Source organism: Abramis brama (genome assembly GCF_963993115.1).
Source record: "Abramis brama genome assembly, chromosome: 10".
In the NCBI taxonomy this organism is placed as follows: domain Eukaryota; kingdom Metazoa; phylum Chordata; class Actinopteri; order Cypriniformes; family Leuciscidae; genus Abramis; species Abramis brama.
Window position 1 is genome coordinate 37,813,209 of NC_139972.1, and position 17,518 is coordinate 37,830,726.

A 17,518-nucleotide genomic window follows, 5' to 3' on the forward strand; every position below is an offset into this window, starting at 1 on the left:
TGACTCCTGTTACAGATTTGGTTTCTCAAATGAATCCAGTTGAAGAAACTCAAGTCATCTCATGGTCTCGTCTGAAGACCTAGCAATCTCGCTGTGGCGTTTGGATCAGGTGTCTGTATACACAGTCTGATCGTGTGTAGTGCCACTGGAGACATGCACTTCCTGCCCACTACTACGAGTTTGCTGAAATTGTTAGTGCAGAGCGCTTTGAATGACGAACTTTACTTGTTTGAGTCATTTTGTTTTTATTTCTCCCTGAAATCTTAGCTTGCCTAATTGTAACATAACATAGTTTACTTCTGAACATGTTTAACTAAAAACTTGTGCATGCAATCTTCATACTAAAATATATTAAAGCTGTGACTCATTTGCTACATGAAAGAGAATGAAGCCAAAGGAAGGTTTACACTTTATTATTATTATTATTATTATTAGTGAGTTAATGGGGCTATATGTAAGAATGTTCATGTGTTAATAGCTTTTTTGTTGCCAATGTGTGAACTGCTTGTTACAAAACTTTAAAAAAAAAGACACTTTCCGTCGACTACCTAGATTGTCTATGAAAGCCTGTAGAATGATTTGTATGTGAAGGTGCCAGGACGTTTTTGCTGGGGAAATCAAAAGGTTGTGCTCCCGAGAGCCTCTCTTCCATTCTATGACACATAAAATGAATGCTTATGTAATGTTCAGGATAATACAGAAAGAGCTTTCTGCACTGTAATGTGTCATGCAAAAAAAAAAACTATAGTCTTGTATAGCCAGATCTTTACAGTCTATAGTCTCGGTAACACTTTACTATAAGCTTCATTAGTTAACATTAACTACCTTAGTTGGCATGAACTAAGAATGAACAATACTTCTAACGAATGTATTATTCTTAGTTCATATTAATTTCAACATTTACTAATACATTATTAAAATCAAAGGTTGTATTTGTTAACATTAGTTAATGCACTGTGAACTAACATGCACAAACAATGAACAGCTGTATTTTTATTAACTAACATTAACAATGATTAATAAATATTGTAACAAATGTATTGCTCATTGTTTGTTCATGTTAGTTAATACATTAATGTTAACTAATGAACCTTATTGTAAAGTGTTACCATAGTCTCAAATATACTTTATAATCAAACAATCATAACAGTGTAATTTTAATTACATGAGGCTGGTAAATTGCAGAGCTGGTGCAAAAATCGCTGTCATTTGTGCTGTGTGTTTATTTGGTTATTGCGATAAAAGCGTGCAGCACATATTTATATTTTCATCTCGCCACTCTCAGCAGCGTGGAAAGCACCGGAATGTTCGTTAACAGTATATCATTGCAAAGGTATTGCAATTACTTTTTAATTCTAAGCAAAGAACGAAAAAAAAAAACTTTGTCAAAGTGACTATATGGGGCTGTGGGGCATTGAATCTCGTTCAGTTTCTTGTGCGTTGTGTGTGCACGAGTGCGAGCATGAGCAATAAGTTGCCAGCTGCAGTTCACTTAATGGCCCTGGTGTCACTAATAACAAGTGTTTCTGAATTCTGCATATAGCCCCTTTAAGATCTGGCCCTTTAAAATCTGCATAAGATATCAGGGCCATTGACAGTCCAGAGGCTTTGAGGTTGTAACAGGATGAAAATCTATTTTCCAAAATCTTTTTGGGGCACGCTCCTGATATCAAGTATTGCCCAGGGAACCCTTATTTGAGAAAATAGAAAAAAGGGAAAAAATTACATCTAAAGGCTAAACAAGTTGAAATGATTGTATGCAGTGTAGACAATACTACATATAATTTAGTACATGACTATTATCTTGTCTCAGACAGCCATTTTCCATATTACCAGTACATTAAACACTACAGAGTTACAGTATAACATATTGGACACATCTGGGCTCATGAAACAGATCAGAATAACAAACAGAACCTAGTGTGAACATGTTTTCTCCGTTTATCAATTGAAGGTTTCTTATTGTCAGTCTTGTTGGGTGTGCTCTCCTTTGTCAGCTCGTCCAGTGAGCTTTTCTCACTGTAAAGACTCCCATAACTCTCAGAATCTCGTGGTTTACCTGTTAGTGAACATAGCAGTCAATGATATAAGCAATGCCAGTGCACCCATTTGTTATAAATAAATGTAACTTAAAAAAAAAAATTGTTTTAATGTAAAGTGGACATTATCCCTTTATCTCTCAAAATTACATTTATCAGATTTCCCCATTTATTATAGTTTTATTTTCTGCTGTACTGTATGGTGATACCTGTTATACTGCTTTTCTGAGGGTCAATAAACTGTGCGGGAGGTTTGCTCTCTGTTGGACTATCTCCATATTTCATTGGTACCAATGGACAACTGTCTCCTTTCTGCAGTCTCTGGGTAGCTTTAACAGAGGAAGAGATAAAAAGGAAGAAAACGGAAGACAATGACATATAGAAAACAGTAACATAATTGATGTTTTCTGCACATTAATTAATTCATAATTATTTATTATTAATAAAACTATAATTTTATATGGAATGGACCAATAAAATCTGTTTCTCTTTTTTTATTGCAAGCATATACAGCATATATTCACTGTAGGGTACAAAATAGGTCATAAAAATGTACCAATTTGTTTTTGTTTTGTTTTTTGTTTTTCTCAAAAAAGGTCAGTGAAAAAGAATGCAATACAAATAAACATTATATGCGCTGTTTAATTTTGTTTATTTTATATTCCCTATGCAATTTTTGCTAAATCATTTTTCCAACTGATACCAAATCTTGGGGACAGGTGAATACAGGTTAAACCCCGGATGTACAGGGATGTGTTCCAAACTACTGTTCATGCAAAAAATGCAATGCAATTATAAATTGGCTAATAATATATAAATAATATACAGTAATATATCTAATACAATATAAAACAGTTTATCTAACATATCTGTAGTTCTCCCGATAAAGAATGGGATTTTTGGTCTGATTAAGAATATATAGTAGGACACCAATCCATTTGCCATGCAACTGGTAACCCAATGATAAACAGATATTCAACAGACCTTTTAATGCCTCCCTATAGTGCGGTAGCTGTGAAGCACAGTCTCTTCCAGAATGAGTCATCTTCCTGACTGAGTCAGTGTTGTGCACCAAAAGCCCCATGATCTCACTCTCTGTGGCTTTTAGGTTCCTCTGTAGGAAGTAGGTTTGCATTCTTCCTTTACCTTTTACTTCTATCTCTCCACGCTCCTCCATCTGATAGCCTTTATTTCTTAGAGCACTGTTAACAAGAAATCAGCCAAATAAGTATTAATCTACGTTAAGGTTTATATATTTACAGTGCCAAATAGAGATTATTTGAAGTAACTGTAAGACAGAGGACATATTTTCATGCTTCTCACTGATAAACACTGGGACTAATGTGGATTTTGTCAGGCAGGCCATGACTCTCCATTCGGGACGCCGTGTTAACTGTATCTCCAAATAAACAGTAGCGAGGCATCTTCTCACCAACCACCCCTGCCAACACTGGTCCACTGTGCAAGCCCACTCGAATCTGGGACACAAAACACCACTTTAATAGAAGTATATTTAAAAACAGAGAGTATAAATAAGATATGAATAAGAGAAAATTATATTTTTTGGCAAAAATCAATCCAAACTCTTTCCTAAACCCACAAAACATCTGAAGATTTGTAATCTTTCTCATGGAAATGTGAATATTTGAAAAGCAGGTATAGCTTGACATTACAGACTGAAACACTGAATCTCAAGTCTAAAGTATTAATCAAAGATAACCCCCATCACCTGAATAGGGCAACCAGTCACAGGGTTAGTAACCTCTTTTGCAGCTATGATCATGCCTAGGGCGAAGTTGGCAACGCGCTCAGTGTGACTTGACATCAGGATTGGCACACCACCAACAACCATGTAAGCATCTCCAATTGTTTCAACCTGTCAAACACATTTTGTAACATCATTCAAATCAAAATGAATCAATTTAGTCTTACATTTAAGAAAAATCATCATGACTAAGGCTCACCTTGTAAACATTGTGTACAGAGGTAAGACGGTCAAACTTCAGGTACATAGAGTTGAGCATGGAAACAATCTGGATGGGTTCACACTCAGAGCAGATATTTGTGAAGGTTACCACATCACTGAAGAGGATGGTGCACTCTTCAAACTCACCTAAAAGAAAAGCACGGTAGAGTCAAGATTTGACTATAGTCCTGGTAAGGCAAAAATGCAAATTATAATGAAATGACGTAAGCTACGTTCACACTACAAGCGACTTTGTCGCTGCATGTTGCCAGTGGCGTTCCCACTACATGGATGTTACTCCATGTTGTAGAACAAATCCGTTTTCTTGCCACTACAAACAAACATTTTGGAAGGAAAAGTCTAAATACAAATGAACAACAGCTCATAGGACTGTTTCCTGTTGATTTTTCCTGTTTATTGTTGAAGTCCTGTGCAGTTTTTCCTTGATGATTAGTTTCCTGATTGTGTTAAGGTGTGTCTTGTTAGTCTATTACCCAATATGTATATAAACTAGGGATGAGCATTTAGAAATAGAAAAAAATAAAAAATGACGTGCTAGCTAGAAAGTTTTACTCCAGTTGTGGATGTGCTGTTCTGTTCTGTTTACCCTAAGGGGGGTTATTGCAGAACCAAAAGACACTATCCAGAGTGATAAGAACAGCAGAGAAGGTCATCAAGACTTCTCTTCCCTGCATCACAGACATAAACACTCAGCGATGCAGAACTAGGGCCAGGAAAATTATTGAAGACTTTCAGTGCTCCTATCAGGGAAGTGCTACCAGATCCAGAGAACCAACAAAGAGAGACTAAGGAGTATCTACACCAGCTGATGAATGAGGACACTTGAGAGAGCCCTACCTCACAGAACACATACACAAATTGCACCAGGTGAACTCTGTAAACAGAGTCCAGTTTTGTATATTTTTCATAAAAATCTGTCAGTACATAAATCATTTTTATTTCTGTTTCTTGTTGCACTGTGGGACAAGGAACTAAGAACAATTCACAACAATACATTCACATATTGCTGTCATGTTTGCGATTTCCCCATTGGTTTGTTTGATTCTTTTATTCCTAGATTATCTTCCTGTCTCAATAAAAGCTGTAAGTAGACCCATGCCTCAACTACTCACTCTAGACATACTGTGACACAAGTGATCTCAGCAGACACCATAAGTAAGTTCATAGTGCCCCTGTAGATGGAGTTTCTGATTTCTGCATCCTGGTCCCCAACAGTAGAGTAATGATTATTTTATTAACATGTCATAGAAAGATATCTGAAGTCCTCCTGGTGCATTCTGTCCAACATGACCTGAATTAGTTCCAGTAAATGTATATAGTAGAATCAATCCTGATCCAAAGATGTCCTAGAGCAGTGACTGCCACTCAGGGGTGTGATTACCGTAAGGGGTAGTTAAATAAATATATGAGGGTACATTTAGATTTGAAACATATTAAACAGAAATTATGATGGTTGTCAATTATTTTTTTCAGTCATAATATTATTTTGCTTGTCAACGGTTTCTTGTCAACCGTGTTTAATTATACTGCTTTTTACTGGTAAAAAAAAAAAAAAAAAACACTAATTACAAATCTGCAATAATGAAATGCTATAACAATATCACCCAAATTTTACAAACTTATTCTATAATATATAATAAAATCTCAATGAACAATAAGTCCATCTGACATATGGCACAGCAGCGCAACAAGTCACAGCTCGAGATCCTTTCCTGATCCTGTCCCCTCTTTCTCGTCACCCAGTTGCACTTTCAGACACAGATGTTGAAACTCACTGTGCATTTGTGAGAAGTGGTTGTGTAATTACTGAATGGAATTTAAATTACTGAATGATAAATTAATGAATCAAATGAGAACCTACTGTATCACCTGACAACTGAGAATTTAAATGGAATGACTGCCTAGCTTTAACTGAAAATACTGAAGAGGTACATTGTGGGACACACTTCTATTCTCTCACCACTTCTACTGGAACCTTACTCATTGCATTCTCTGCTTGCCTAACCATCCATCCCTCCATTTGATTCACCTGCCTCCACTCTCTTGCCCTCTTTCAGCTGGTTGGCAACATGTTTAGGCAGCATGGCATAGAGTAGATTTTCTGTCTTCTGCCTTTCCTCCTCAAGGTGTTTTGAGAGATGATGCAGCTCTTCCTTTTTCCGTTCTAGCTGGTTGGAGAGCTCCATCTCCGCTAAACGCTGCTGGTTAAGCAGGATCAGATCACGTGTAGCATCATGTGGAGCAATATCAGAGAGGTGCATGCAGTGCTCCTCCAGCTCCTGCAAGCTGCGAAGTAAGGGCGAAGCTAGGTACAGCATGCAACGCAACAGAGGCATCCATATCATTTGTCCTGGGAGAAGGAAGCAAGAAAAATATTAGGAAAGAGGTATAGAGGCAAATGCATTAAGGGATGCAGAGAATGTTAAATGTTGGGCTAGTTACAGTTTAAAGTTACAGATGACACACCACATTTTAGTGTGATTAAGTTACTAAACCACAGTCATTAGAGAGGTTAATTTGATATTCCCTAAAGGTACAAAAGGGTGTGAGGTGGACATAAGGAGATGAAAAAGGGGAAAATCTGAATTAATGAAAGCAGAAATTAATTCTAATAATTCTATTAACATTTATCAAAATTATATAAGCCTGGAAAATAAATCTAAATATAAGATAAAATTATCAAGTATACAGATTTGCTATTATTATAAGTTTCGAATAGGAACTTTGACACTGCGTCATGGCGTTGACATTATGGGATTGGTTCTGTGTGAGCCGGTGTCTGAAGCTGGTGTCTGAGTAGCATGTCACTGAGACTATAGATGCCTGAGAAACACGCCATCAGCTTCTTTGTCTTGAGGAAGTCACTTCTCTTCCCTGAGGCGAGTTGGTCCACACCATGCCATCATGTGCCAAAAGAGAAAAAGAGTCAGTGCTACCAGTACCTGTTGAATTGTTCCCTCCCAGCAGGCTGTTACAGGAAAGCGAACAGACCACATTTCTTCTGGTTATCAAAAAGATGATACCGCTTTTACATAATTTGGCACCGTGTTGACTTTGCCGAATGTATCTCAGTCGGTTCTCAAAAGAAAAGAGTTACAGGATCCAGTTTGCCTCATGTACACCTTGTTTTACTGGTGTACAGCCCACAGTAGTACACTCAGATCAAACAGATATTATGTCCTTGGAACTTCAGTCTGTCTTTGGCCAAAGGGGACATCGAACATCATACCTCTTCCCGACAGAGAATCAGGCTTTTATATTTGCTAATTCCTGGTTCCTAAGAAGGAGGGGGGTTGCGTCCCATTCTAGATCTGAGTTGCTTGATCCCTACTCCGTGGACATACAGGTTCAAGATGTTAATGCTGAAACTTATCGTGTCACAAACTCTAACCAAGGTGATGATAGATTTGAAGGACGCATACTTCCACATTGAGATATTGCCAGAACACAGGAAGTTTCTCAGGTTTGCCTTTCCTCCGATAGCTCTGCTTCCGGGAGTTCTAGCAAGGGTTCATTTTTGGATGAAGGGACCTTCTTTCTCAAGTGCAGGGGTCAATATATCACCCCCAACCAGAGATCTGGAAACTTTGGGTCTGGTCCCTGAGGGGTGAACATCTGGCTGTCTGGTGCAGTCATAACAACCTTGAGCTGAACACGCTCAAAACAGTGGAGATGATAGTGGACTTCAGGAGAAATCCTCCTGAACTCCCCCAACTCACCAACATGAACAGCACTGTGGGAGCAGTGGAGTCATTCAGGTTCTTGGGCACCACCATCTCCCAGGACCTGAAGTGGGACACTCACATGCAGAGGTTGTACTTCCTTCACCAGCTGAGGAAGTTCAACCTGCCACAGGAGCTGCTGAAACAGTTCTACTCGGCCATAATCAAGTCTGTCCTGTGCTCATCAATAACTGTCTGGTTTGGTTCAGCTACCAAATCAGACATCAGGAGACTACAACGGACAGTCAGGACGGCTGAAAATATTATTGGTTCCCCCCTGCCCACCCTCCAAGATCTTTACACCTGCAGAGTGGGAAAAAGGGCTAAGAAAATCACTTTGGACCCCACACACCCAGCCCAGTCTCTCTTTGAACTGTTGCCCTCTGGCCGGTGTAACAGAGCACCGAGCATCAGAACAGCCAGGCACAAGAACAGGTTTTTTCCACAGGCTACATTCAGCCTGAACAATTAAAACTCTCATAACTGTACATGGTCTACCATAACTGTACATTTGTACATAACATCTACAATTTACATCTGTAAATTACATCATAAATGATTCACTTGTAAATAACATATCTGTACATTCATTAATATATATTTATATTTATTTTTTCTTATTTTTTTTTTTATATTGCATTATTTAAATTTGTGTTTCTTATATTATTGTTATATTTTATTTCTACTATGTAATTCCTATGTATGTCTTCATCATGTCTGTAGTTTCTTCTGCACTGGAAGCTAGACAAATTCCTTGTGTGTGTAAACATACTTGGCAAATAATTCTCATTCTGATTCTGATTTCCCTTTGGTTTGTTGATGTTGGTATTGTTGTTCCCATAACATCAACTCCATTAAGCAGATTCAAAGTTCCTATTCGAAAGGGAACATCTCAGGTTATATAGGTAACCTGGTTCCCTGAGAGGGAACGAGACGCTGTGTCGCCACACCTCGGGGCATGCCTGAAAGTGCCTTCCTTCAGACAATAGAATCTGATGGAGTGTTTCTCAGACACCTATTTGTCAACGCCATGAAGCAGTATCTCGTTCCCTCTCAGGGAACCGGGTTACATAGGTAACCGGAGACTTTCTTAACTCTGTTCCTGGAGCTACCCGAGCAGTGCACAGTTAATACAGTATGTCTCCTTAATTAAACACACTTGATTCAGGACATTATTGGAAGAGACTCCAAGACCTGAAATGGGTGTGCCAGACAAAAGAGACATTCATGGATGTCTTCAGGAACAGGTAAGAAAACCACCGACAAAGAGACACATAGTGTTCCCCACACTACTTTCATTTCAATTAATATACATACAGCTCATATTACAGATTGAAAAAAATATATAGAATTTTTGACAGAACAGCAGAAACAATCAGGAATAAATGTCTGAGAATTCTCACCTCTCAGTTCTAGCATGGGTCTCTCTTTCCAAGCCATAGGCATTATTTCTCTTTTTGTCCGCAAAATAAAATGGCTATTAATGAACTTGCGGATGCTGCAGATGTTGAAAGTCACCTTTGGATTCTGGATGGTGAAATATTGATCCAGCTGGCCACACCTGGTCTGTAACTCTGGCACAATTCTCTGAATAGTCACCCCTGCCTGTCTAACCTGTAGCTGAATGGATGCATTGAGTAGAAGAAAAGATCAATGACTTAATTTAAAAAATATTAGGCACTGAGCAATGCAGAAAATGTTAAACAGAATGCTTTCAAACTATAGCCCTCTCAGTCACTTTATCAACACATCTCTAACAACACGGCAACTTTCCACATTTAAGAAGGCTCAAAGAAATAACACGGAACCACAGCAGTCGAAAATTACAGACCAATCTCTTTCCTTTCACGGTCTAAAGCCCTTAAAAGAGTTCTGTCTAAAACTCTGCTGCGGACAAGAGTGAACTCCCACTGGACAGGTCTGCTGCCTATAAACCACCTGATGTGTAAAAGTTGCATAAGTACAAAATTAATATAGAAATTTGTGCACATACAAATTCACATGCATAGAATATTAGGATAAAACCTAACTTGAGTAAAATATCTGCACACCGGAACACTTTTTTACAATTAATTTCCAGGTGAAGATTGCTTAGCTCAAGATAATTCTGCTTTTGATTCTGTTTTACATTCTGAAATAACATTCTGAGATTATTTTCAATTTCACACAAATAATGACCAACAATGTGCACTTGACTCTGACTAAGAAGATGACAGCCATTGACACAGCTTGTACAACCACTGCCATGTTGCTGTCATGTGCAGTATTCTTTGCAAAACATTGGCATCTTATATTATGCCACTGTTACATGCTGATGGAAGTTGTGATGCATCCGGTGACATATCCAGTTGTGAGTGGCACTGAATGTTGTGACATGCCACTTAGAGGATATTTGCTCATCACTCAACAAATGCTTTCGATGGGTAAAAACTAATACACAACCATAAACAAACTTCCTATAATAATAATATACTGTATATACTGTATAAATGTGTTCCCACTACTTTTCTGCATTTTATTTCTGCTCTAGCTTGTGTACTAATCTGATACACGTTCCCTTATTTGTAAGTTGCTTCAGATAAACTTGTCTATTAAATAAATAAATGTAAATCCTCAACCATCACTTACTTCTTCATCAAACACAATGTGGAAAGGGAAGGCATTGCAAAATGTCTTCAGATCGATGCAGAGATTATCTGGGTACACAGGCTCAAATCCCCTTAAAGTTTTATCTAATGTGGAAAGAAACATCTAATTAATACAATCACTCATAAATACAAAGTTTACTCTACAATTAATCTCAGGAAAACATGGTAATTTGTTTAGAAAATTAGTAATATAAGAATGTTGCTGATTACAAAGCATACAGACCATCATCAGAAAATCATTTTGTGATTGACTAAAAATGAGGCTCAGCTACATAACTGTAGAATTAAAACAATACTTGTCAATTTTGTTGCATCTCATATACATCATGGTCTTCCTAGAACAAATAATTGTATTCTATCTTTACCCTTTTCTGGATGTATCAAGCTTCTGACTGTGACCCAGTGGTTTTTCTGCACAGGATTTTGAGACTTCTTCAGGAGGGACCTTTTAGAAAAGTCCTGGAAAGAAAACAGTGAAGATGTACGTTACTATACATGTACCCTCAATAGTATACATAATGTTGTGTATAACTGTGAAATAATATAATTATTATTAATATATGTTACAACATATATCTAGAACACCAAAAATAAATTGTGTAGAGTTGGTGATAAAGGATTTTCAGGGCATACTTTGTCTAAGAACACTGGTGTGATGAGGAAAACAATATGCTCCTTTTTCCCCATACTCTCAACTTCCTCTATCTGGTTCACTATTTCCATCTTAATTGTGCTGTTGAAGAAGTCTTTGGCCACAGCTCCAATGATACCTACAGCATCAGAAATTGACCAGTCAACCAGAAAATGTCATTACTTCCTTATGCACATATAGCTTGCATAGATAGATAGATAGATAGATAGATAGATAGATAGATAGATAGATAGATAGATAGATAGATAGATAGATAGTTTACCAGGGACAATATGACAAAGACCTCGTCGGTCCGAGTAGTAATGCAACAGCAAGGTGCCATCATTGTTTTTTTCTACACGGAATGATGGTGCGTTCATTTCCTAAAATAAAATAAAGACAACGCAAATTTGCTATAGATATTTTGCATATGAAAGATCACACCATATGTTTTTGTAGTTCTTATCACACAAATAAATATTTATAAATGATTCTGAATGCATGAATGAATAAATCACTAACTCGGAAAAAGTCATATTGAGTGAGAATGAAAGGTCCTATTTTGGCACATCAAAAGTGGGCTATTAATTCTGGTTTAACAAATAAATTATGAAACAGTGTCTTTGATCGAAATTCTCCTCAAGATGTTTATGGGAATAATAATGTCCTGCTCACTTTACCTTGTAGGAAAGAGAGAGATAGCTGTGCAGTGAATCCAGATTCTCCATAAACTCAAATAGATTTCCTCCAAGGGTCCGCAACATATGATCATATCCAGACCTTTTGCAGAATTCAAAGAAGTATTCTCCAAACTGCCTCAGCAACACACTTTGTTCAAGGTCTTTGGATAAACACAGAATTAAGCAATAAGCCCAGCGAAGCTGTGGTTTACAGTGGATTTAGAACAGCTAAGGGGCGTTGTTAGGCACTAAACCCCTTAGTAATACTAATGTAATGCGCAGTATACTAATGTAATACGGTCACAGGTGTATGTTTGTTGAGTAATTCACAACGGCTTCGAACGCGGCTCAACCAATCAGAATCAAGGACTGTCCGTTTTATAAAGTGTACATTAACTTTGACTTAGGTGACAAATAACAAGCACGCTCTTTCTAATAAATACTGCTGGGTGCTCTGAAAATCAAACACAGTCTTAAGAAAGAAGTGAAAGCGCTTTACCAAGCATCTTGCAGGCCTCTGTCACTAATTGCATGGTGATGTCATCTGTGTACACTTCATAAGTCATAAAGGTGTCTTGAACCCTTGCCTCATCCCTGCAAAAATCCAATCAAAACCAGTGTTTTTCTGTGTAAAATCAAGTAATTTACATGAGCGTTATGGATGCTCACCTTAGTTTGTCCCATGTCTCTTCTCCAAATCTGTCAATCACTAGAGACTTCAAACATGTGTTGATGAATCCATACTGGACATGAGAGTTGAACACATAGCCATTTTACATGTTTTGTAGAGACAATACTGAAGATTAAATTCACTTAGTTTGTAATAATAATACACAGAGAAGACCAAGGCTAGTTACTAAAAGGTTTTACGTCAAACAATCTATTGCACAATGTTTGCTTTCTCTACAAGTGGATTTGTATGTTGGTTTCAAAAATGTAACCAAAAAAACCTCCTAATAATTAGAATAATTCATCCTCCAAAACTAATCATATTCAGGCAAGAGTAAACTAATGAAGGTAGACTCAGGCTGGGGCAAGTATTTTATTTTTGTATGCAGTTAGTTGCATAAGTTTGCTTACCCTTGGCAGAATCTGCAATACGTCTATAATTTTAAAAATTAGATGGATCATATAAAAGAGCATTTTGCTTTGTTATTTAATATTGTCCTGATTCACATTACAGATACTTACTGCTCCACATTACAAAATAATAACTGTATTTACAAATGAATATGTTCAAAGTATAGATGCCAGCTATGTTTTTATTATAGTACGCAGCTTTGTCAGTGATCAGAGACTGTTTATATGTTTTGTGATAGTCCCTGTTTCGTCCTGAGTGAAGCTGCCCACCATTTTAAGAAAAATCCCACCGCACAACTTTCCGGCATTTTGAGCTCTTCTCAATAATAGCTATATGACCTTGAGATCATGCATTTAACATTTCTAAAATCTTTTGTAGACAGCACCCTAAAAAAGGGATTTTCCTTCATATTTTGAATACGCATTATATTGTGTTATTGTTAGGGTTAAAGGAAATGTCTTAACATTTCTGTAAACTTAACAGAAAATGTCCTGGCAGACAATTACCAGTACCTTTTCTGTTTTTCTACAGATTTTTACAGTGAGGATGATCGGTGTTATTATTTTTAACGATTGTTATTTAACAATAACGATTGTTATTTAACAATAACGATTGTTATTATTTTATATAGCCCTATAATTTTATATTTATTACATATAGCCCTATATTTTTTATGCAGTAATTCTGAAGGGCAATTTAACAATTAAATATCATATCTCTTATATTTGTATAAATTCTGCAAGAGATTTATAAACTGAGAGGTGTTTATGCACTCAACTGCACATACTGTACACACATCAATAAAAATGCAATAAAGCAAAATGTATAGCATATACAGAACATTTGCTGCAAGTAAAATAAAATTGCAATATCCTTACCATTTCTCTATCAGGCTGTTTTCCTTGGGCATAGGAAAGCTTACAGTTGAATTACTCAATTTCTTTTATATTCCATGGATCAAACATCCACCTTCATGTCCATCATGATTAAAAAAATAATACCAGGTTACAGTTCAATCCAGCAATAAACGAGAATTTTTCTTCATCAACTATTTACAAAATTATTTATCAGGAGTCCCAAACATGCACGACCTGAAATGTCCGCAGCAGGAGATACAGCACGAGCCCACATGACAACATGAATGAGAACGCATGACCCTAATGAGAGATTGAAGACCCTCTGATGTCTTGCCAGTGGCGCCGAAATGTTTAATGGGGTGGCCAGAGGGGGACAGTAAAACACCTAGGGTGGCACACAAAAACGTACCCTGGAAAAAATCTTACTTTCATTTGTAATTTCAAGATCTATTACTACTTTATCTAACCCACAAAAATTACTTCTTCTTTATCTGACCCACAAAATTAAATTCATTTATTGGATGTAATTTGTCAAGTTGATATGCAGATCAAATTAAATGTTTTACTTGCATGAAACCTGTTAGTTTAGATGTTCTTACATAAAGCACATATATTCACTGTTTCTTGCGATTGTAATTCCTGTGTAAATACATTTATACTATGCATCGAAGGGAAAATTCAGGAACCACTCTGCCAAAAACCAAAACCTAAAAGGAAATTAACATTTATTTAATAATCAATTAATTAATCAAATGTATTTAATAAGCAAAACTCAAATAATACACAGTTGTAGCCTGGGTTTCCCCATGCTGCCTTGAGCGCAGCGCGATTTTATTCACGCTGCAGGCAGCCTGGATACGATGGACCAGATTTTCCCCTCAAAAAGAGAACCAATCACAGAACGGGGAGGCAGCAGCAAGACGATGACGACGTCTATGCAACACACCGAAGCAGTTTGTTTATATCTATGGATCCAACATGGCATCAGACGCAAAGTTACCTTTCGATGCAGCCTTAAATAGTGTTCTAAGTAGTTTAGAATGCAAGTTTATTTCGTCTTCTTCCTCGTCGAATTTCTGTCGCTCTACATACGTCATCTGGTGTAATTGAAACGATTGGCTATGAGCTACGTACAGGCGCATTTGATAGACATTCGTAGCGCCCAATAAACGGCTCTCGGCATTCGTAAACCATGCCTCAGATACGAGAAAATGAACATGTGGTTCCCAGAGTCTCAATGAGAAGAGGTCTGACGTTAGCCAGGCTAACACAGTTGTACAAACATTAAAATTACACATAGGGCAGTTTTTATATTAACTTTTTAGTAATAGAATTATGCTTCTACTCCAATTTGTTGGTGAAATATAACCATTTAAAAAAACGGCAGTAATAGTAGAGTGGCACAATAGAGCTAGCCTGGTAATACCAAACTCTGCTACTTCGCTTTGCTTCGTAGACAGAGTCTGGCATATCATAATTATAAAGCGTTTTCTTTCTCTCGGGGGGTGGGGGGGGGGATGGGTGGGTGCTAGTCGGAAGTTCAAAATCATTGGTTACCCATAAGCCAATCACATAACTTTTGGTTATGCCGTGTGTTATGCGCATGCTCAGCCGCATCTAACTTCCACTGTAAACACATGTATGATGCGAAAACAAAACCATTGAGCGAAATACCGGAGTGAACATGGCTGTGAACGACTTTTGCAGATTATGTGAAGTAAATCTACGCATCCACGGTACAATCAGCGTCTACGTCAGCTCTCAGCCCGCCCTCTGTTCGTCGATTGGCCGGCTGTTTTCAGGCTGGAGAAAAACGGAAAGCTATTACGCTTTCTCAGACTGAGTACAGAAGCGAAATGAAATTGAGCGGAAGTAGGAAGTCTGACGTAGTCAGGCTACAATAGAGCGCCATTATCTAAGAATCTTTCGTCTGAATCGTTCCCTTCTCAGGGAACCGAGGTTACATTCAGTAACTGGAGACATTCCCTTTCGAGATGGTCTCTCGACATTGCGTACAGCAGATGCTGATGCATTGGGGAACGTGTACAGTCACGCTGTGTTATCGCGAAGGGCCATACATAGCTCTAACCATAACCATAACTTAGTATAACATAAGCAGAAAAAGTACATATGCCGCCTGGGCGGGATATTCCTTAATAATGATAATTCAGCTAAGCCCGGCCTATCACTGTGGGGCTCGTTAGGAGTATTTACGCACAGAATAGAAATCGATTGAGAGGGTCTCCTGAATTTGCTTTCTTAGCAAACCGGGAGGGCGGGGCCAAGACAGTCACTGAATGAGAACGTACATAATATTGAGTAGAAGAGGTGAAAAACAGCGCTAACTATCAGAAACGTTGACAAGACAATAGTTAATGCAATTACACAGCAAGCAGCGAGTCTGGCTCGGCGCACAGTATGTGATATACTACTGTGATATACAACAATCTTATGCAGTAAAACATTCCGCTAGCCAGGCCTAGCTAACGAAACAACATAGAGTTCAGGGGCCAGGGAACCACTGAAGTTATAAAGCGAGCATTGAGCTCTGCGCTCAATAGAGAATAAACATTTACAGGCTCTATACTCCCTGCAAACCGTGGTACAGATCATAGAACTGAGTGAGATGGCACCATCAGTACAGTAAAGGACCTGAGAAGTTAGCGAAGAGACTTTAGAAGAGACAAATTATAGAATTGGTAAAAAAGTGTTTTGTGAAGCCCATCCTGCTGCTGAACAAATATCCCCAATAGGTACACCCCTCGCACATGCCTAAGAGGAAGCCATACCCTCCTGGAGTTGGCTCGCACGCTAATGGGGCAAGTTGCATTCTGTGAATCATAAGCCAGGGGATATCGCATCCACAACCCAATGGGATTGCCTCTGTTTTGACACCATTACACCTTTAATGCGACTGGCATAACATACAAAAAGCTGTTCAGAGAGTCTGATCTGCTTGGTGCGGTCAACATTGATGTGCAGAGCGAGTACAGGACAAAACGGCTGCGGAGAGGGGTTTTCCGCAACCTTAGACCCACTCTGATTGTAAGGAGAGAGGGTTATCACATGATTTCTGAACGGCATTGAAAGCATTTTAGGCACATAACCCTTCCTTGGTTTCAGAATGACTTAACAGTCATTAAAACCAAAGCTTAAGCAGGATTAGTTGACTGACAAAACGTGCATGTCACCTATTCGCTTAACAGAAGCGAGTGCAGTAAAAGCACTGTCTTGAGATAGAGAACTCTGAGCGAACTTAGGACTAGAGATAGGTCCCAAGTGGGAATTGTGGTCAGACAAGGAGGGTTCAACCGTCTTGCGCCGTGTAAAAACTTTAATACCAGATCACTCTTTCCCACTGACTATTCATCAAAACCATTATGAAAAGCTGATGTAGCAGCTACATATGCTTTGAGCGTATCATCCAAGTGTTCTTGCAGAAAGGACAAAATGAATGAGATCGAGCAGTTTGTTGGATCTAAACACTTTGAGTCACACTAATCAGTGAAAACCTTCCATTTACGTGGGTAGAGGCGTCTGGTGGACTGGGCCCACACCTCAGAAATCGTTTTAATCACCTGCTGGGTCAATGGGAGCTTCAGAGCTGCTTCAGAGCTGGCGAACTCCATTGAGTGGCCAGACGTGCAAGTCCCACAACCTCGGCTTGGGGTGCCAGATCGAACCGTTCGCTTAAGATAGGAGGTCCTTCCTCAGAGGAATGGGCCATGGGAGGTCCGACAGCATTTAGAGAAGGTCAAGTCAAGTCAAGTCACCTTTACTTATATAGCGCTTTTTACAATACAGATTGTTTCAAAGCAGCTTTACAGTGATAACAGGAAAATAATGCAACAAAGTTTGTTTCGGCTGTACAGC

The 17,518-nt window shown here is 38.3% G+C and overlaps 1 protein-coding gene across 1 annotated transcript; it reads right to left on the reverse strand.

Moving 5' to 3' along the window:
- Nucleotides 1-1,177: 1,177 nt before the first annotated feature.
- Nucleotides 1,178-17,274, reverse strand: LOC311090423 (guanylate cyclase soluble subunit beta-2-like; the record flags this gene model as incomplete). Its single annotated transcript, XM_084125677.1, has 17 exons — nt 1,178-2,059; nt 2,249-2,368; nt 3,024-3,241; nt 3,363-3,517; nt 3,769-3,915; nt 4,004-4,152; nt 6,056-6,376; nt 9,152-9,368; nt 10,377-10,480; nt 10,762-10,855; nt 11,030-11,166; nt 11,311-11,410; nt 11,708-11,868; nt 12,207-12,301; nt 12,377-12,450; nt 16,574-16,684; nt 17,158-17,274. 17 exons carry the CDS (start codon nt 17,272-17,274, stop codon nt 1,899-1,901), a joined length of 2,481 nt encoding a protein of 826 aa, XP_083981803.1. The 3' UTR covers nt 1,178-1,898.
- Between the last annotated feature and the right edge of the window lie 244 nt (nt 17,275-17,518).